The 22,128-nt window shown below is 37.4% G+C and overlaps 1 protein-coding gene and 1 non-coding gene across 12 annotated transcripts in view; both read right to left on the bottom strand.

Moving 5' to 3' along the window:
• DISP1 (dispatched RND transporter family member 1) overlaps positions 1 to 22,128 on the bottom strand; it is a 204,150-nt gene that overhangs the window by 13,069 nt on the left and 168,953 nt on the right. For all 11 annotated transcript variants that reach the window (XM_014838729.3, XM_044762988.2, XM_014838721.3 and 8 more), the window contains 4 exons: positions 9,314 to 9,343; positions 2,265 to 2,388; positions 1,312 to 1,439; positions 865 to 962 (listed from right to left, as the gene is read on the bottom strand). In XM_014838729.3, the coding sequence (XP_014694215.1) occupies positions 865 to 962; positions 1,312 to 1,439; positions 2,265 to 2,388; positions 9,314 to 9,343 (380 nt within the window). The remainder of the gene's footprint in view (positions 1 to 864; positions 963 to 1,311; positions 1,440 to 2,264; positions 2,389 to 9,313; positions 9,344 to 22,128) is intronic.
• On the bottom strand, positions 6,406 to 6,512 carry LOC123282322 (U6 spliceosomal RNA). Its single transcript, XR_006522395.1, has one exon. It is a non-coding gene; the product is annotated as a U6 spliceosomal RNA (small nuclear RNA).

Raw genomic sequence — 22,128 nt, 5'->3', positions numbered from 1 at the left:
TACTCCAGGCCATGCACTCCTTCCTCCCGGGCAACTGCAGAGTGATTAGGCTGACTCTAGGCTACCGCAGATTTTGTCTAGTGAATTTGCTGCCAACATTTAGAGATGTGGTGATTCCGTATTAAAATCTGGATTCCTGACCTCTGAGAAGTTCCTACAATATCTGGGTCCTCCCTCGTTGTTTCAGGGCACATTCTGTTGCAGCTAAGTAGCTCTTTCGTTCTGCACGTTCTGTTGCAGGCGCTCTTTAGTTCTGCATGACCACCACCGCTTCCTACTGCCTTACACCCAGAAAACTTCACTCACACACATAGTGAGCTAGGTCCCTGAGGATTCACGCTTTGGACCACTGGACTTTATTTTGTTTATCTCTCTATCTCTAATGTCTAATGACAAGCAGGCACATAGAAGCTTTTTGATGAATTAATATATGCTGTTTGAATGAATCAAAGTCTAAAAATTATTTTTGATAATACAGTAGGTTATTTCAGGGTTCAACCTAAAAATATGTACTTGTTATCTGATCTAGAATATTTAAAAAACAGTAAAAGGAATTTTAAAAATGACATAAAATTTAGGGCAAGGTCAAGAATTTTATTAGATTTATATGATCCTTAAAACTGAATATAACTCAATCATCTCTTTCTTATTAATTTTTATTGTAGGCAAATAAATTCAGATTAGTGGTTGACTGACCCAGAGAAGTGAAATTACAAGTTAATTAAGCTGAAATCTCTTAAGTGTGATAGAAAGGGTGAAGCTGTGTGACTCGCCACATACTCCTGTCAATCTACGTCATAATCCCACTCAAACGCAAGTGCTAACGAACCACTGAGGGGTTTGTTCATTTTCGATGCCACTCACTTGGAACGTCGCAGAAAAAGCTATCTTTGTGGAAGTTCCAGTCAACTTCTCTTTTCTCTCTTTCATAATGATCATCTGACCATCTATCATCCCGATGGCTGAAAGGGAACAACAATTTGGTCTTCAGTAAAGTACTAGCTATTTCAAGGCCAAGAAGCATACCGGTAACAGTACATCGTCAGTCATGACCTATTTAGCACTTGATGTTAAGTTGGAAGGATTAATATAAGCAATCAACATTAATTTTTTCACTTTTGAAAAATAAAAAAACCCCAAACTCTCACTTTTTCATCCTAATACAAAATCTTAAAAGACAATGACAATTTAAACAAATTCAGTGGTAAAGATTTTGAGCCACACATTTTACAGTGAATCTTTTTGCTCAGGCAATGATTAAAAGGGGAATTCACCAAACAATGTTTTGTCTAAAAGTTAATAAACGATTACCTTTTGGCTTGTTCATCTGCATATTTAAAGGGATAGTTTGCTAATGTTGCTTTGTATCCTGTATTTTTCACCATGTTATTCCATGTGACCAGCCTCTGGCCTATTGCAGTCCCTCTTGGCTCAAAACCCTAAGGGAAAACATTACAATTTCCTATTAGAGTGCTTCACTTCAGGCTAAGGACAGTTATAACAGCTGGGGAGAGCAATGTCAAGGTGATGCATAGCTTTCAATAGAGAATATAGACATCCTTCACAGCTACTCCAGAGGTGAACTGCATTAAAACAAGATGATCTGACACAATAATGATCACCTATTGACTGTGACACAACAGTATGATTCTTTGGTATGTTACACGTCTCAGGAAAGAGCGAAAAAAACTTATCTGAAGCTTCTCTTTCAAATTCACACCTAAGCATTTAGTAAATCCTCATTTTTTTATGTTATAAAATGTTATGGTCAAATTAAATTACATTATGCATGTTACAGTGCTCTACAAAGAGTATATCATTATCCTTGCTCATATTTTCCTCAATATTCCACTCCAGGGGAACATTTATTTAAAAACAGACCCTATTATCTCACAGTAACAATGAAATTCCTTCAACTGCTTTGGAGAAAAAAGAGACATTCAGTCTTAAAGACTTTATGAAAACCTTTTTATAGGATGCAGATTTTCCAATTTATTGCTTTTTAACTTAAATATGAGGACCAAGAAGCAAACTTTCCAGAGTTTTGATGGTGAGCAAGTTCCTTGACCTTTTAAGAACCTGAGAATACAGATAAAACATGTCTTCACTTTTCACAAGGAGAGTTGTATACTTACTGGCTTGGGAAGGTTTTAAAAGAAATGGGATACTAAATAACAATGCAACATGTATTAAAATACTTAATTTTTTGAGACGATATTGGGCTAAAGAGAATAGATAAATTCTACTGGCTCAATTCTCCTTACCAACAATGGATCAGAGAAGTCGGGCAGCTCTGGGACTATGACTCCAACCAAGGCACAGACCCCGATGAACACGGTGCACATGCCCAGGACCACCACGGGCCAGTCGGCTATCAGGGCTGCATAACTGGAGAAGCAGGGAGAAATCACAAAGAAGGCCTCTTAGAAGCAACAGAGTGTTTTTTGCTACCTAAGAGAGCAATTTGTTAAATCCTCATGTTTCAGACCAAGTGCAGGTATTTATCAATAAAAGATCTAATGAGACTAAGTACTTACATGGAATTATAGTAGAAAATTACAAGACCATTGCCCTCTCATTTTTGTAATAAACTAGCAGTGGTCATATGCCACAGGCTATTGAGAGTCAGAATAATGTCTGTTTCTGACAAACAACAATTTATAGGTCCATGTGTGCCTGGGAAAGAGAAAATCTAAAATTCACACTTCCTAAGTGGAAAGAAAACAAATTTAACAGAAGATCCATCCTCCTGGCAGTCTCTTCCAGAACTTTGGTTTCTCCAGTTATTCCCTTTCTCCAGATTTACTCAATCAATTCTAGAAGAACTCAGCTTATAAACAGGTTCATGTAGTGTAAATCTTAAGAATAACCAAACCAAGCCAAACACTTCCCATAAGCCTGTAGCTTTCCTTGTAGCTAAAACTATAATGAACATATCCAATAGACTGGGAGTTCCATGAGGGCAGAGATTTTCATCTTATTTATTTACTGCAGTATCAGCACCTAGAACAGTACCTTTTAAAGGTGCTCAGTAACTATCTATTGACTAAATGAACATACACACAAGTACCTACCACACATTCACTCTCCAACCACTACAGTCTGGCTGTAGGCTCTTACATCTTGAAAACTCCTCTCTCTTACCAAACCACACCATCAAGGCCCTTCTTCCAGATGCCCTTCCCATCCCCTCATTCCCCACCTTTGACTGAAAGACCTGTGTCTGTGTCCCTACCATAAGGTCTTGGACCATGACTTATTATCTTGACCCTTGCAGATCTTGATATGAATGGGGTGCCCAACAGAAGTTGACTAAACTGAACTTTTCCAAAATTTGAAATATAGTCTGCCAACTTCAGGTTTCTTGAATTTTTATGAGAAGAAAAAAGAAATATTTAACTTGTGGACAGTTACTCTGGGATTCTCAACTACGTTTGCTCATTTGGCTGCTGTGATGGCTATTTCTGGCTCATTTGAAATAAGCTTCTTACTCATATATTTGTGAGTTATTTCTTCAAAATCATACTGGCAGTTTAAATAAAGCTGGTGGCTCAAAATGTCATTCTGAGAAAAAATAAATTCTGATCTCTCAACTTCATAGACCTGGCTTTGTGGAGATATTTAAAATTAAATTTTAATAAGGAAATTAAAATATAACATAATTACGCTTTAAGGGAGCGCTTGCACAGGCATTTTTCATTGTTCTTTTAAAAGTAATTTTAGGAAAATAAAGCACAATAGCTTGCACTTATGAGGAGTACCAGGTGCTCTTATGCTTTACATAGATCATCTTATTTAATTCTCACAACTTTATGACATGAAACTGAGGCAGAGACAGGTTAAATAACCAGTTCAAAGTCACAAAGCTAGGAACCCAGGTAGTCTGCTTCTATTGTCTGGCTTCTTAAACACTATGATATCATCTTTTGCTTCAAATACCAGAGAAACAAAAGACATCAAGAATAAGGCAATTTGCCACAAATGTATGCTTCCCCAAATGCACATTTAAAAACTAAATTCCTAAGCCACACAAACAGCTAATTTCTCTATGCAAAATCACCTAGATCCATAGGACTTCACTTGACAGCAAATTCTGGATTTAAAAACTCATTAAAAACATCATGCTAGATAAGATGAGATAACCTTTTAAGAATAATTCTGAATGTAACGAAAACATATAAATCACAATATGCTGATTGTGGTTGTTCAAATGCAAACACCAAGTGGTCAGAAGCTTTTGCATTTCAAGAACACACCCAATGCTTATATTCTCTATACTTTATTTCCTCCTCCACCAAATGCAAACTAACATGAAAGTAACTGGTTTTGAAGCAATAAAGTCCTCTGTCAATAGCACATTGAGACTTTCTCTTCATTGCTTCAGACTTAAAAAGAGTCCTTTACATTTTAGACCTTTAAAATATCAGCCCTGTGAAATGAAAATGGCCTCAGGCTTACAAAATTACTCATTATGCTTTACTTTAAATGGATCAATTTTCTTTTAAATGAACCAGAAATTATGTATTTTTACCTACAAACATATTATCAATAGAGGGCAGTGGGCCCCAATTGCTTCGTTTTCAAGCTGTGGTTTAATTTACCCATATAATGACTTTTTGTTTTGTGTTCTTGAAAAATCTGCACACACATGCACAGCAACCTTAAAAACTTCGTTCAATAATTGCTTTTCTACCCTTTGAAAACATTTGGTTCTGATTTTACAGCACTGCTATATACCGCATACGTGCACTGACTACATATGGAAACGTTATGGCATTAGTGATTTCAGCACATTTCTTCCAAACACGTCTACCCTTACTAGATTACAATTCCACTTCCTCACAGAGCACATGTTTCACATGCTAACCTTTCCTAGAGACAACTGCTCACACTGAAGAAATGGAATCACCAGCCTGAGTACATAAAGCTCCATGGAGGAAAGCCCCAACTATTCTGAGTAAATTGACTCAGACTAGTGTTTCTCCAAAATACCATAATATTGCTAAGGATATTTCTGCTCTTCTTGCTATCTATGATAAGACATTGTATAGCTATGGGCACCACATGGGAAACAAAACTTCCATATACTATATGAAACCCAGACAGTGGTTGTAATGTAAAGATAAAAATCTAATAAAGCAGGAAAATTGGAGAAGTAAAGGAAATTAAAAATAGGCTATAAATCTCACTGCTATGTTTTTTGCTAATTCCACTCTTGGTGAGTCTGGGTTCAAGGTATATATTCTTTTTTTTTTTTTTTTTTTTTTTATTAATGTTATGATAGATTACAACCTTGTGAGATTTCAGTTGTACATTTTTGTTAGTCATGTTGTGGGTACACCACTTCCCCCTCCGTACCCTCCCCCCACCCCCCCTTTTCCCTGGTAACCACCGATCAGATCTCCTTCTCAATATACTAATTTCCACCTATAAGTGGAGTCATATAGTGTTCGTCTTTCTCTGACTGACTTATTTCGCTTAACATAATGCCCTCGAGGTCCATCCACGTTGTTGTGAATGGGCCAATTTCGTCTTTTTTTATGGCTGAGTAGTATTCCATTGTGTATATATACCACATCTTCTTTATCCAATCATCAGTTTCTGGGCATGTAGGCTGGTTCCACGTCTTGGCTATTGTAAATAATGCTGCGATGAACATAGGGGTGCAACAGACTCTTGAGATTTCTGATATCAGGTTCTTAGGATAGATACCCAGTAATGGGATGGCTGGGTCATAGGGTATTTCTATTTTTAACTTTTTGAGAAATCTCCATACTGTTTTCCATAGTGGCTGTACCAGTTTGCATTCCCACCAACAGTGTATGAGGGTTCCTCTTTCTCCACAACCTCTCCAACATTTGTCGTTCTTGGTTTTGGATGCTTTTGCCAATCTAACGGGGGTAAGGTGATATCTTAGTGTAGTTTTGATTTGCATTTCCCTGATGATTAGCGATGATGAACATCTTTTCATGTGTCTATTGGCCATATTCATATCTTCTTTTGAGAAATGTCTGTTCATGTCCTCTGCCCATTTTTTGATCGGGTTGTTTGTTTTTTTGTTGTTAAGCCGTGTGAGTTCTTTGTATATTATGGAGATTAACCCTTTGTCGGATAAGTGGCTTGTAAATATTTTTTCCCAATTAGTGAGCTGTTTTTTTGTTTCAATCCTGTTTTCCCTTGCCTTGAAGAAGCTCTTTAGTCTGATGAAGTCCCATTTGTTTATTCTTTCTATTGTTTCCCTCAACTGAGGAGTTAGTGTCCGAAAAGATTCTTTTGAAACTGATGTCAAAGAGTGTACTGCCTATATTCTCTTCCAAAAGACTTATTGTCTCAGGCCTAATCTTTAGGTCTTTGATCCATTTTGAGTTTATTTTGGTGTGTGGTGAAAAAGAATGGTCAATTTTCAAAAATATGGAACGCTTCACGAATTTGCGTGTCATCCTTGTGCAGGGGCCATGCTAATCTTCTCTGTATCGTTCCAATTTTAGTATATGTGCTGCCGAAGCGAGCACTCAAGGTATATATTCTAACTAAGTTTAAAGAATAAAGCACTTGCACATTATTTTCTTTGAAAAGTGAACCACATGTGCATTAGAAGAATTTTCAAAAGGACCATGCCTTTTATTGTAAGCTCTTCTGCATAGCATATAATACTTGTCTTTCATCTGCCTGCTCTAATTTTGGAAATCTTTAGGCAACACCACAACATAATTGTAAATGCAATCACCTCTGCGACACCTGGCTTACAGCAAGAAGTCATTCTCCAGGGAATGACCAGGTGACAGTTTTCCCTGAGGCCCTACTGCTGTACCAGTTGCCTAGGTTAGGGCCCTCAGCTCTATCCAGGGCACGGCTGTCTAAAGGTTGCCATCATCCTCTGAACAGGTGAAGTCTCAAATAGTACACAGAGCTGAAGGATGCAGCCCCCCTTTCTAGGATGAGGAAACAGAAGTAGCAGGGTGAATGAAATGTGTTCATGGGTGAACTGTGGACCTGAGTTAGTGGGCATGCTGCCTGGCAACCTGGTCCTGGTTGTTACTGTCATGTGGGAGTTTTCATGAGTGTCCAAAGGGAAGTCCCTCAAATACTCATAGATTCTCAGCCACCTTATTCTTGGGTTTACTCTGGAAAAAGATCAGAAATAACTGTTGAAACAAATAAACTAAGTGTCTTACAGGGTTAACTAATGCTCAAGTGACATTATTTGGTGGCCTGGTTTAAATGGGCCATTTGTGTTACAGTAAGACCCTCCAGAGTAAATTTTCCTCTTTCAGTTTCCAAGGGCTTTTCCCTTGCCCTTTGCTGTCTTTCTGGAAACACTCTCTTCTTTCTCCCCTTCCCTTCCAAGCAGAAAGCCCAGCTTCAGAGAGTGAGTGCCTTGGACCTGAGGCCTCTTTGTCTTGACCAAATACCCAATCCTTAACCCCCTGTAGTCTGGCTTTTGTTCTCATGACTCTGCCAAAATCAACTAGTCTTGGTTTTCACCTTCCTTGACCTGAGCAATATTTAACCCTTTAGCTAGCCCTTTCTTTCTAGAAATCTCTTCTTCCTCGGTTTCTTCCTTTCTATTTCCCCATAACTCTTTCCTATATCTTCTTGTCCTTTAAGGGTAAGCATTTCAAAATACTATTCATCATAACTTTCCCAGTGGTATTAACTAACAATTTAGTGGGAGGAATGATTGAAGCTTGAAAAGAAAACAGGATACAGATTTCTTGTGAAGTAATAAATTCATCTGACAATTATCATTACGAAGTAAGGATGCAGGACATTCTGGGAATATAAAAATGGCAGACATGGGTCTTGATCTCAAGGAACTTAGAACGTAATTCAGAAAATCAGACAGGTACACAAATAACTACAAAACCAGGCAAAAAGGAGATGTCTTTAGAGAGATACATATAAAATGTTTTGTGAATTCAATGAAGGAAGACAGTCCTCCAGTTAGGGTGGGAAAGGGCAATCAGAAAAGGCTTCTTTGAAGAAGTTGTATTTATATGTGTATATACTGAAAAGAAATTAAGACTTTTAAAAATACCAATTTATTAACAGAGAAAAGATATACACAAATATTTCCAAAATGAAAAATTTTTAGTCACCTGAGAAGACCCTATTATTTCTAGAAAAATGGAAATTTGTTTTATTAGTATGCCAAGTTTACTTGTGTAGCCTCTTCCCTTCATCTTTTTCCATATTTTTTTTTCAAAAATAGATAAACAAAACGTAGTGAATGGAATATTACTCAGTCTTAAAAAGGAAGGAAATTCTGACGCACACTACAATATGGATGAACTTGAGAACATTATGCTAAGTGAAATAAGCCAGTCACAAAAGGATAAACACTGTATGGTTCCAATTGTATGAGAGACCTATGGTAGTCAAATTCATAGAGACGGAAAGTAGAGTGGTGGTTGCCAGGGGCTAGGGCAGGAGGAATGAGGAGTTATTGTTTAATGGGTACACAGTTTCAGTTTTGCAGAAGAAAAAAGTTCTGGAGATGGATGGTGGTGATGGTTGCATAATAATGTGAATGTACTTAATGCCATAGAACTGTACACTCAAAAATGGTTAAAATGGTAAATTTTACGCCAGATGTATTTTACCACAATTTAAAAACAACAATTTTTTAAAAATGGAAGAGGAATTTACTAATTAAAAATTTACATAGTAACTTTACTCCAAACAGATGGTAACCCTCCTGAGGCAGGCTTCAGAGTTATCAGCATCTGAGCTTCTGTAGTAAGTGAATTTCAAAGATCACTTAAGAGTTCCTTAAGGTGTAACAATATTATATCTGGAACCACAATGGACAAGGACATCTGACGAGACAGTGCTTTTTTTCAGAAACTTTGATCCATTTAAAATTTTGCTTTTCTACTGAAAAGATAAAACTTTAACATTTTCACATAAAAGAATACTTCCATCTTAATAGGGCGACAAAATTTTTAGAAGGAAATACAGACAACCCATCTGAAATAAACTGTCATGAATTCAAGCAGAACAGTGTCTCTACCTAGTAAGTAAGTAAGACACTGACAAGCCAATCCATTACAGGAAGGAATGCAAAATAATTAGGCAAATATAAATGATTACCCACAAATAGAATATAAAGGCTAAAAATCCACCTTGAGATTAAAACCACTTTTGGAGATATAGGATTCCTTAAGCAGTCAACTCAGGGGAGATGTACTTTTCCTTCATAAAAGTATGAATGAAGGAGGTGGAAACAGTAGCAAAATGTGGAGAAAGCACTAGAAGCAGAAAAGCAGGCAACTAAGCTTATTATTTAATAAGATGATTCAGATTACTTTACCTTTTTGGTAACTTGAAAGGTCTGGATGGTCTGAAAAAAAAGCAAAGGAAAAACAATCAGAAACAAAGCACTATAACAAAAACAAAGTCTTAATATACGTATTTAACATTCTACTTGTTCTCTTTCCTCGTGGAAGAATCCTGGAAGGGTTAAAAAAGACAATCTATTTGAGAGATTGTAAACACACACGGATTTAACAATGAACGTTGGCCATCAGTACACCAGGTAGGTGAGTGCTAGAGAGGCTGGTCTGGAGGCAGCACCTTCCCAGACTCGTATCACACCCACCTAGCCGAATCACAGTCACACTGGGCAACATTCTCCAAACCTATAGCTACAGATTCTCTCATCTTTCTCACAACAGGAATCTACATACCTGTCTCCATTCTAGGCTGTTTCTTACTTATCAAGGATCCCTAACATCTTTTTTTAAAAATAGGGTATCAAGGGGCTGGCCTGGTGGTGTAGAGGTTCAGTTTGGGCGTTTGGCTTTGGCAGCCCCAGGTTCGCAGGTTTGGATCCCCAGTGTGGACCTACATACCACTCATCAAGCCATGCTTAGGCAGCGTCCCACATACAAAAAATAGAGGAAGATGAGCACAGATGTTAGCTTAGCGACAATCTTCCTCAAACAAAAAGAGGTGGATTGGCAACAGATGTTAGCTCAGGGCCAATCTTCCTCACCAAAAAAAAGGGGGAGGGCATCAAGACCTTCTTGTAGTACTACAAATTATTTCCACATCAAGACGCAGGAGCTGCTCTTCCATCTTGCAGTTTCTTAGTATCTAACGCCACAATCCATTTTAACAAGTACTGGCGTGTACTTCCCCATACTCTGTTTTTCCCTCTCATCCTTTGTACTGCCCCACCCCCCACCCAAAAGAATAGACAAGCTGTCAAAAGAAACTCCAAACTCCAACTTAGTCTCAACCTCCAAACTCTTCATTCCTAGCAGATTAATTTTTTCCTATTTACTGGCACTTGGTATGCACTTAATAAATATTTGGTGAACAAAGAAAATTTGCTACTCATGTTTCACCATTCCCAAGTACAGTGGTTCTCACAGTGTGGCCTGAAGACCCCTGACTCATCCTGAGACCCTACACGGGGTCTGTGAGGGCTTCCCTTTTCCCACTCCATACCTGGGTAAGGCTAGATTTTCCCCATAATTTCGTATATTTCAACCAAACAGCACATTGCAATAGATTGGCTGCAGAGGCAGATATGAGAATTCAGCTGTCTTCTATCAAGCCACACTTCAAAGAGGTTTGCAAAAATCTGAAACAAATGTAATTATCTCACTAAACTGTTTTTTGTTTTGGAAAATATATTATTTTTCATAAAAAACGTTATTCACATCAACATGTAAAGGGTTTATTACTGTTCTTTTTAAGTGAGATAAATTAAAAGTTTTTAATTTCTCAATTTCAATTCTAATATGGTAAATACCAGTTATAACCCATATAAGCAAAAGCTCTTTGGATCCTTAACAGTTTTTGAAAGTGTAAAGGGGTTGTGAGACCAAAAAGTTTGATAACCATAACACTAATACGGAGAGGATACTTAAATATTTCTGAATAAATGAACGAATGTCCTACCTGTGTACTCTCTCCTAACCTCAAATCTTCCACCAGACCGGCCTACTTTTCAAGGAAACAAAACAAGATGCAAAAATCTGTCTTCCAATCTTTCTACTTCAAGCTATTACTCTTCCAATAGTTAGAACTTTATTTTAGAATTTCTTTGAGAGCTAAGGTTTCCTTTCTTATTTTCCCTCTCCATTCACATTTCTCACTAAGATACATGTATTCCTTCTTAAAAATATATTTATCTAACTGTTGGTATAGCCATGAATGAGATCAACAGGGTCCCAAACTTCATAGAGCTTACATTCTAGAACGCACTTTGTATTAATCTGTTTATATGAAAGATGCATATGTTCTAAATTTCATGTTTTATTTATATGTCCTCATTAGGGACCCTAAGCCCATTAAAAATATTAAAATCAAAAAGACAGAACAACCTCAGAGGTTGCAAGCAGTGGAAACCACCTCAGAGAGTATATATTCCAATTCCATCCCAGCCCCAGCTGTAGACATGGGCCTCAGGGTGCCTTGTCGTTCAGGGTCTTAGGAGCAGAGCTGTAGTGAGAAGTCACGTCTCTCGATGCCTAACTTGATGCTCTCTGTCCTGCATGTGTCTGTCCATAAAACCAAGGGAAAAAAGACAAACAACATAGGGATAATTATAAAGTATTAATCTGTCATACAGGAAGGGAGGTAGCCTTTCTTTTGGGAGATGTGGAATTTAAAGTCAGAGTTTCCAGTAAGAAGAGCATAAGAGAACTTGTTGCTTTAAGAACTAAGTATGAGACCAAATAGTCACAGCATTCCTAAATACAAAAAAACTGCATTCTTTTTATATATGTAAAGAAAGTTCATTTTTAAAAGCTAAAAGGAGATATTAATGGCATAAAGAGGGACCATATCTTATTTGCATTCACAGCTCCATAAACTAGTATAATGTATGGTCCTTTTGTGGATGTCAGATCAGAGTTTGTTGGATTAATGAGCGAGCACCTTTTATTACTTTTCTCAGGCTCATCAGCTTTGAAGTCAATACTAGTGAATGGATAGCAAGAATATGGGGACACAAATATCAACACAGGTAAATTTAGTTTTATTTTCTGTTTCTCTCTCTCTCTCTTTTTCTGTTACACACACCCACACACTTTGGAACTTCAGCCCATTCCCATCTGTCAGTCCTAAACAACTTTACCACCTTACTACATTTTGCCACTTTTTGTTTGTGCCTCTGAATCTTATACCAGAAGTATATATATACTTATATACTTTGTATTCAATGAGGCCTTTGTATTCAATGATGCATGAACCATTAATTTGATGGTTAATCAAAAAGGTTAATTAAAGTGAAAAATTCTAAAAAAGTGCCATATACAGTTCTTAAATATCTCATTGTAACTTAAATTTAAATGCACAGTCAGCTGCCGATCTTTTCTTACACAAGCCACACCACACTGCATTGCCTATGACTTCCAGTTTTGGAGGACTTAGGATACTTGTGAGTATAGTGGTCCCCCCTCATCCACTGGGGATATGTTCCAAGACCCCCAGTGGATGCCTGAAACCGTGGCTAGCACCGAATCCTATATATATAGTGCTTTTTGCTATACATACATACCTATGACAAAGTTTAATTTATAAATGAGGCACAGTAAGAGATTAACAACAATAACTAAAAATAAAATAGAACAGTTATAACAATATATTACAATAAAAGTTATGTGAACATGGTCTCTCTCTCTCAAAATATCTTACTGTTCTGTGCTCATCCTTCTTGTGACGATGTGAGCTGATACAATGCCCACGTGATGAGATGAAGTGAGGTGAGTGAGTAGGCACTGTAATGTAGTGTTATTTTCGGACCAGGGTTGACCCCAGGTAACTGAAACCTCAGAAAGTGAAACCATGGATAAGGGGGGACAACTGTATACTGAGTATACTGACTATAATACACATCCAAGTTTTGACGATTTCCCCCAAAATCTTTTACAATTGTTTCTCTCATGCCTAATTCGATATCAATTTTTTTCATAGCAACTTACCTCTATATAGTCTTTCTAAAGCCTACAATTTTCCTTTCACAAAATCAACCCTTTCTTTTAGAACCTATATATAAATGGATTATTAAAAAAATTAAACGACATAATTAGAAAAACAAGCCTAGCCAGCATGATAGGTTTGGTAGGCAGCCGTGTCAAACAGTGGGAGGAGAAATGTGTGGACGTAGAGGGCGCAGCCTCCTAACACCCAGCAGTCAGCCTGCCAGGGCTACCTGAGCACGCGCAGAGGGAAGGAGCACCCCGCAACTCCACTGAGCTAGTGAAGGGCTTGGAGCCGTGCTTGATACAAAAGGGGCTTTCAATAAAAATGATTACTACTGAAGAGGTCGTGAAGAACGTTTAGTTTTTTGGGTAAATGTACAAAGAAAAAGAAAACCCACGATATTTTCAAATATAATTACAATTGATTTTTTAATGTAACAGTTTTATTGAGATATAATTCACATACCATATAACTAATCCATTTAAAGTATACAAGTTAATGGTTTTTAGTACTTTCAGAGTTGCGCATACATTGACTTTTAAAGAATATGCTCTCTGAACACCAATGATGAAGCTATTAATGAACTACGAGAGAAAATTTACTTTTACAGAGAGGGAGAGTAAGACACCCAACACAGAAACCAATCAATTAACTTGTACACAAAATCTGAACTTTTTGCTCTTTGTTTTCCAGTTACACAGCCTCAAAACTACGCTTGAATTTCCACAAGAAGTTAACAAATTTTGCTATCTTTAGATCTAAAGTGATCCCCAGAGCCACAATTCTGGGATAGGTTATCCTAAGCAGTTGCAAAGTAATGATATTTTTTATATACATTTTGGGTTGGAACAAATGTAAATGTTCTCTTTCCTCCTACTCACCCCCATTAACTTTTTTTTACACTGAGAAATTCATGGATCTATGACTAGTTTACTCCCCAGAGACAGAAACAACTATAGATTCATTACTTTCTTTCTGCTTGAGTAAAGGCTTCATTTTATGTTAAATTTGAGACAATAAGTAGAGATTGCCAACATCAGTTGGAAAAAGAAAAATTGAGTTTACCACAAAGACACCTCCCGGGAAAACATAAGATCCCTTTGAAGGTTTTATACTAAGAGACAGGACAAAAAGATGTGTGAACCACCCAAACCACAACTACAGGTAAAATGTGAAACTGTTTGATCCACAGTGCTGCCATCTTTCATTCTGCCCTTGCAATCTCTTTCCAGAAAATATCTGTGAAAGGAGGCAAGCCAGGGAGACCACCACACACTTTGATTGCTCAGAAGTCCTCTTCTGCCATTTGTAAAATCTTTCCCATTTGCTGCTTTTGGTATCTATCTAATAAAACTTGCAGGATGATTTTCATCCTAACCTCAGTCTTGTGTTGATAAATAACAGCTAGTAAAAACGAACAAGTACGTAAGCAAATCGAACCTCGATTAAAGAGAGAAACAATGTTTTTCCAGGGTTCAGTCAGCTTTTAATACCATACGGTCAAAACACGTGCCAAAAACAAACAAACAACAATAATCTTAGGTGGCAGCATCTGCCTGTTCTTTGGTTAGGTTTTTTTGCCTTTTTCTGCTGAGAAAAAGCCCCAAAGCAGATGATACGGGCATGCTCCACGACACACTCCCACAGGCTGTGGCGTAGATGAGTTTGGGTTGTGCACAATTCCCAGACCATTAGCTGGAGTGTTACTCTTTCTCTCCCACGTAAGAAAGCATTTCTGTACGCAAGTGGGTGACAGTGATCTTATTACAAGGCTGGCTCAACTCTGCTTTAAAAAAACAAAGCACTTACAAACTCGGGTACTCATAATTAGTAATAAATGGCCCCTGGCCCTTCCAACTTGAGAACTGTCACAGCAGTTGAGAACCTTGGCTCCAGGACTCATGACCAGAGAGCTGTGGTATGTGCACATTTCAGTCAGAGGAACAAATAACGAGACTGTAAAGTTCTCTGCAGGAGGGAGGGTGGGAGGTACAGAGCGGGGTAATCATGATAATGCGGGCCGGGGCAGATACGGAGGCAAGGGAAATTTCTTAAAAATACTATGGAAAAAAATAAGTATGAGAGGAAAAAGATTAACAAGAAACAGAAAAAAATGTGGAAAAGCTATAAATGGTCTGCTTCTTTGTCTCCCTCATTTCTACTCTCTCTTTTAATAATTTTTGGGCAGAGGGTGGGAGATTTTAGGGTGAGAGAAATGGGAATACTAAAACATGGAAACATGCCACCGTCTCTGGAACTCTACCGTTGACATAGCTGCAGAATTAATATCACAAGTCACAAACAGACAGTATCAGTTTTCACAAATTCCAAATAGCTCTTCCCAGCATTCAGGAAAGTCAAAAGTTATGGAGAAAAACTGCTTTATATATTTCTGAACAACTAAAATGTTATGAAGGATATATAGTTTCTACTTCCTGGTAACCAAATTTAAGTAAGAAAGTGCTGAAAGTAGCACATTTTAGTCTCAGTAGTCCTGCTGGATTGTGCCATACTGCCTTTGCGTAAAAGGGTATTCTGCAAGTAATAACTTCAGTTCAGTGCTGGTATGTTAGGAAGAAAGTATCTGAAAATAAAAGAATCCACACTTGGATGAGCATTCTTTAAAAGATTTCCAACACAAACAAAACCAGTCTTCCTCGTGAAGTATTCCCATGAATCATCACTGGCACACTTGGGCTCCATCGTGAAGATGAAACAGATACCCTGTAGCAAGCTGTGCTTGGCCTCTGATTCATCTTTCATACACCAGAGCTAAATGTTTACGGTCTGTGTCAAGTGATTTGAAGGATAACAATAGCCACAACTACTAGCGTAACGCATTCGCTGACCGCTCAAGAGATGCTGACTCAAAAGTGTTGGTCATCTTGATGTCTGGAACTGATATAACTGAACACAAACCAGCCAGTAAACTAGGAGGAGCGGGGGAAAAGGTTGGGAATAGAAGACTAACATTTAAATAGCATCTAATAAATACCAAGCACTTTATAAATGTTGAAAAAGAAATTTAGTGTAACTTGAATAAATATTTGAGTATGAAGAAACTGTCTTTAAGAAAATAGTGAATTTAGTAATCAAAAAATGTGAGGTAATGTCTGGGCCCTGAAACTCATTGGTCGAATGATATTGAACAAGTCTTTTAATTTCTCAGGATTTGTGGGAAACGGATAATACCTAAAAATGAGCTGGTATGAGTAACAGGCTTCTGTAAACTGTTGAGCATTATCCAAAGGAAAAAAGGCATTACTACTACCATTACTACCATTACTACCATCACTACTAGTTCATCTGGAAATGGCATTCCAGCTTCAGGTGAGAAGTAACGCAGAAGACTAATGAGGAATAATGAGGAATAATGTATAATGGCCTTTTATTCATAAGCACTGCGAACCTTTACGATTTACAAGATTCAATGGCACTTGCTACTAGCTGAATATGATAAAAATGAATGACATCACGCCCACAAGCCTAATTAGAACAAGAGATTGTTAGAACTGTAAGGACCCCTAGAAGTCATCCCATCTAATCTTTGTTCTCACATAACAAAGGATAAAAGAGTCCAAGATCACAGAGCAAGTTAACAGAGTCTAGAATGCAAATTTCATGACTTGATCCTGTGCTTTTTGGCCACAACCTGAAAAAGAGTACACTGATGCAAGCTATGAGATATTGCTTGGGGACTGAAAATGGAAAGGAGGCAGAGCAGGAAGACCTTACTTAAGAGCAAATGGTACATGTTCAGAAGAGATATGCAAGGATGATCACTGAGGGTTGGTTTATAGGAAGGAAAAAAAGTGAGAGCAACCTATTCACCTATTAGTATCCATCTATTAACAGAAGGATGCTTAAATCAGTGGTGGTACATCCATGCTACAGAACACCATACAGAATGAGCATACACATACACACATACTGATATGGAAAGAGCGCCAAGACAAACAAAGTGAGAAGTTTAAAATAATTCATATTATATTTATAGGAGAAACAAAATACAAAATATGTAAACGTATTTTAAAAATTCAGAAGGGAATGTGGCAAATCAGTAGCCCTGTGTACCATGGGGGAAGGAATCAAGAGTGAGTTTTACTTTGTATTTTTGAGTTCTTCATGAGAATGTATTTATGAATTACTTGCATAATTAAAGAGAAGTGAAGTTTTATAAAAGGAAAGTGCATGTGTGTTCATTTAGGTACACGTGACTGAAATATTTTATTTGAAAATTTCTCTCACAGGTATAGAATTTGGGGAGAATGGGACACCCTAACTATAAACTAGATGAAAGGAAGTAACATTATACACAGATCATAAATTTTCAACAAACTTAAAACAAAATGCATTTAATACAAAATCTATAGTTAATTCTGTTCAAGTATTTACTGCACAGTTTAAGTGACACTAAGTGATTTGATCAACACTGGAATCACCTGGGTAGCTTATCAAAACCGGGGATGTCATCTGATCCAGTAGGTCTTGTCGTAGAGTCTACACAGCCAGAGCCTGAATCACTGCCTCAGACAGTTTGCCAGGAAAACGTGACCTCCAGACAAGAAACAATTACAGAATACTACAAGAAAATAATCAGAACTTAAAGGTACAAGTGAATGGGGAATAGGGAGATAACATCGGACCGGAGTAGTCCAAGAAGAACCCGTGAACTTGACATAAGATGTGGAATTTGAACTAGGTCTCACATAGGAGGCAGAGGGAAAGGAAACAAACATTGTCCCAAGACCTACGCTGACACCTTCACACAGCAGCAAGAGCAACATCAATAGGACGCATTATGAGATAGTAGGAGGGCAGCTCATTGGAGTAGGGGGTATTCTGGGGGAAGCAAGAGACCAAAGTGGGTAACAGAAATAAGAGGCTGCTAAAGTTTCTTGAGCAAGAATGGATATGATGAAAACACTATTTTATGATGAATGATCTGGTGGCAACGTGCAGGACGAAGTAGAAAGGTAAGGAGAACAGATTGAGAGTTACTACAGTGACCCAAGTATACAGGGCTGAGAAAAAAACATGGAACAGACTTTAATCTTCCTTTAATGATTCAGAAAGCCTCTGAGAATCTTATAAATATGTGAATCAAAATTATGAGTACTGGGCCCAGCCTGGTAGCGTAGCGGTTAAGTTTGTGTGTTCCACTTCAGCGTCCCAGGGTTCGCCAGTTCAGATCTCAGGAGTGGATCTATGCACCGCTTACTAAGCCATGCTGTGGCAAGCGTCCCACCTATAAAATAGAGGAAAATGGGCTCGGATGTTAGCTCAGGGGCGGTACTCCTCAGCAAAAAGAGGAGGATTAGCAGCGAATGTTAGCTCAGGGCCAATCTTCCTCAAAAAACAAAACAAAACGAGTACTAATTGTCATAAATATACATGGTATTACTGGAAAAAATTCTAGTGAAACTTTGGATAAACCAAGGTTTATGTATCCTATGTGCAATATAACACATTTCCATACTCACTGTTATTTTATATTTATATATAATGATGTACTTTAAGTACAATTAGAAATGCCTAAAACTACATTTAACATATCTTTATATAACGAATTAAAAATAGTAGCAGCGCCTACTGAAGTGAAGTTAGTGATAATTTGGATTATCACACAAAGAGGTTGTTGTCCAAAAGACTAGTCTGGAGGTCGAGGGCACAGTTTTGTTCGTACATTTTGGGGGCTTACATCTAGCCTGATTCAACAAAATATATTTCATTACTTTCATTATGATAAGAAACACACACAAACATTTCGCCACTTCCAAAACTTTATGGATCTTATCAATAAAAATGTACAAATGTTTTGCATTTTCACTATAAACCATACAAATTATACCAATAAGAGTTTGTGTGTTAATTATAACCTCAGTGAAGGTATATTTGCATTTCTGAAAATAAGTTTGTTAGCTATTTTATTAATAGGACACGGCCTTCATCAATTAGACTAGAGATGAAAAGTATAAACACAATCATAATTCATAAACTTGCCAATTATCTTCTCCTCCAACATTTGCTAGTTTTCAATTTTTAGTATAATAAGTCTACGTTTTGTTTAATGTAAGAAGTATTATTGGAGCTCAAAATTACAAGAAAGCTTGCTAATCTTTCTTAAATTTATTTCCCAGATATTTTGGATTATTTTGTCCCTAAAAAATTCCTCAGTATCATACAAGTTTGAGTTTGGAAGCTTAAAAGTCACACCTGCTATCAAAAAAAACTTTGAGGGGGAAGTTAAAAAAATAATAAAAATCCACTGTATCAAAATGAATTCCAACCGTGTAACCAATACCTTGCAGCTGCTGTGACATCTTCATTTTACTGGCCCGGAAGACAGACTATTTCCTCAACTCCTACAGAAATTCTTTAGTTATGCTTTTAAGAACAACAGTATGTAGTGAAATCGAGTTTTCTTCCTTAATGAAATTTTCCCCTATTTATTTCCCTTTAACTTAAAAATTAAATTTATGTAACTCACTAACTGTCAAAGCTTTAATAAATAAAGATCAAAGTAAAACTCTAACACGCTTTTTATAAAAATCATACTGATAGAAAAGGGTTTTCTTCTCAGCCAAAAGTCTGAGGTTGAAAACAAAACAACTAAGCTTAAAAGAATTAGACTGAGGACAAATGAGAATTTTCTGAAGAGAAATGAGGAAAATCCCAACACAGTGGGGCCATGTGTTCTCAAGCTGTAGTGAGGTCTTTGTTACTCTGGTGCTAGGACGGCTTGGCCAAAACCTCAAGTTCACTGTATTTAATTTATAGCGGGGTAGATTCTGTTTGCAACCCCTAAACTTCATATATGCCGATGGTACCCAAATACCACGAAATAAAGTTTAGGAACTTATTCTAAGGATCCTGTATTAAAAAGACCACAATGAGAAGTAAGAAGACCTATTACTAACTGGGTGTTAATCTTGGGTTTTAACCTCTTTGGCTTCAATTTCCTCATCTGTAAAATAAAAAGAGTTGGATTAAATTATTTCTAAGGTCCTTTCCTGCTGTGAAATTCTATTGTACTCTCCTGTGGAATTTCAAATAATTCAAGTCACCACATAAGTATTTCAACACTCTGCTATGGCAAAAGCTGGGAAGCCAGGTTCCCCTAATCGAAATTCTATGTTGAAATATTTCATGTGAATAATCAATGAAAAATGATCCCCCCATAAGGAAGGTAAGAACTAGTATTTTAAAATGCTTTGAAAAAGAATGCTGGCTCTTTATGTGAATAGCTAGACAGACAGGCGTTTTATAAATGGCTAAATGGTTTAACGAGAAAGTGCTACGTGGGAGGACAGGGCAGAATTCCCTGTCCATCAGCGTTAGATGAACATGGAGACTGATGAACTGTGATGCCAGGAACACATCTGTGCCAGTGTGTGTCAAAGGAGGAAAACACGCCGTAGGAAATCATGCCCGGTGACCAAAGACGCCGTGGCAAGAAGTGCTCAGGAAGCATCTTGTTCACCACCCTAATGGGTTTTAGCAGAAGAGCAAACATATTCACATTAAAAGAGGTCAAGTTAAAAGAGCTCTTTTAAAATTTCCAAATGCCTCTTTCTTCTGAGTCTCCCATCTACTATCTAAGAAAGGCAATATAATAAAATCTTCATTTTTTATTTTAAAAATTTACCTTTGATAGGCTTTTTCACTTAATATGTTTGGTCCATTCTAAAAAACGAATTTAATTTTCAAAGGAAGAGAAAAGTTTTAATGAGGAGATATGGTTTCTGTTTTATGTTGGCTTTGTTTTCTGCTTATAAAACTAACACATTCTTTTTTTAAAGTCTGAAAAATGTAGAAAGTTATGAAGAAAAAAACCCAGCCATACTCTCACTACACAGATCTAACCTCTGTAATCCTGTTTGATCTATTTCCTTTCAGTATATTTCCTTTGTGCCTAAATATACACCTTAAATATGCACACATTAGGATCATACTGGATGCATACAGTGTTATCACTTCTGGTTATGAGCTTTTTCCATGTAATTAAATCTTTCAAAAACATGATTTTTAGTAGCTGTATAATGTTCCATTATATTAATCATAATTTATTTAATATACGTACACAATTACAGTCCCACTAATACATTGCTTTATGTCTCTTTGGCTGCTGCTGCTTTTCTTTTGGTGAGGAAGATTGGCTCTGAGTTAACATATCTGTGCCAATCTTCCTCTATTTTTTTATGTGGGATGCTTCCACAGCATGGCTTGATGAGCGGTATGTAGGTCCACACCCAAGATCCGAACCCATGAACCCTGGGCCGCCAAAGCAGAGCGCATGAATGTAACCACTACGCCACCAGGCTGACCCCATCTTTGGCTTCTATATATCTTTCCTATTTATTTATAAGAGCCCTGTATTAAAGCTATTAAACATCACAATTTTCGTAGTTTGTCATATTTTTTTTAACGTGATTCTTTTGGACATGCATTTTTAAATTTTCAATAGTGGTAATTTTCCTTTGTAATTTCTACGACTACTTTTACAGGCAGAGTTATTCTTGATCCAGATGTCAGTTTCTCCCAATTCCACTTAGTGAATAATCTAGGCTGGCCCTATTTGTGATGTTTCAAGTATCATCTTCTATAAAGCCCGCTTTAAGGGGAAAAGCAGAGTCCAGAAATTCATTTTCATAAAATATACAGCATCTGAGACAGTGAGAATAATGAGCTGACTGTGGTGCACCTGTTCAGCCAGGGGACTGAATTTCCATGGTGTCACTGAACCATCCGCATCTGTCCTAGTACATGCTCTGGTTTGGCGCCATCCAGGAACAGCTGGTCCCTTGGGTTTAATTATCAATGGGGAGGAACTGGATTCTGAGATTGACTGGTCCTTCAGGACCACAATATTGGTAACAGAAATCTCTCAGTTAGATGGTGCCCATTTTGTTAGCCAGATTTGAGGAAACTCGGTTAAGAGAGTAATGGGAATATGGAGATCTACTTTCTGCCTCCCCACTTCCTGAAAGAGTGGTGCCTATGATTTCCTGGCTTGTCAGAAGATAAGAATTCTAGCCTGGCCCCATTTGAGAATGGGGGTTAGGTGGAAGTCAGGGGCCCACTGAGTTATCACTGGATTTTACTTTACTAAGGTTTTATACATACTAAGGTCTGTTTTATCTGTCCTAGTGGACCCATTGATCCAATTCTTTTCACAGAATCACATTA

Source organism: Equus asinus, chromosome 30 (assembly GCF_041296235.1).
Source record: "Equus asinus isolate D_3611 breed Donkey chromosome 30, EquAss-T2T_v2, whole genome shotgun sequence".
Lineage (NCBI taxonomy): Eukaryota > Metazoa > Chordata > Mammalia > Perissodactyla > Equidae > Equus > Equus asinus.
The sequence above is the reverse complement of the archived record's forward strand: the minus strand, read 5'-3'. Positions and strand labels throughout refer to the sequence as shown.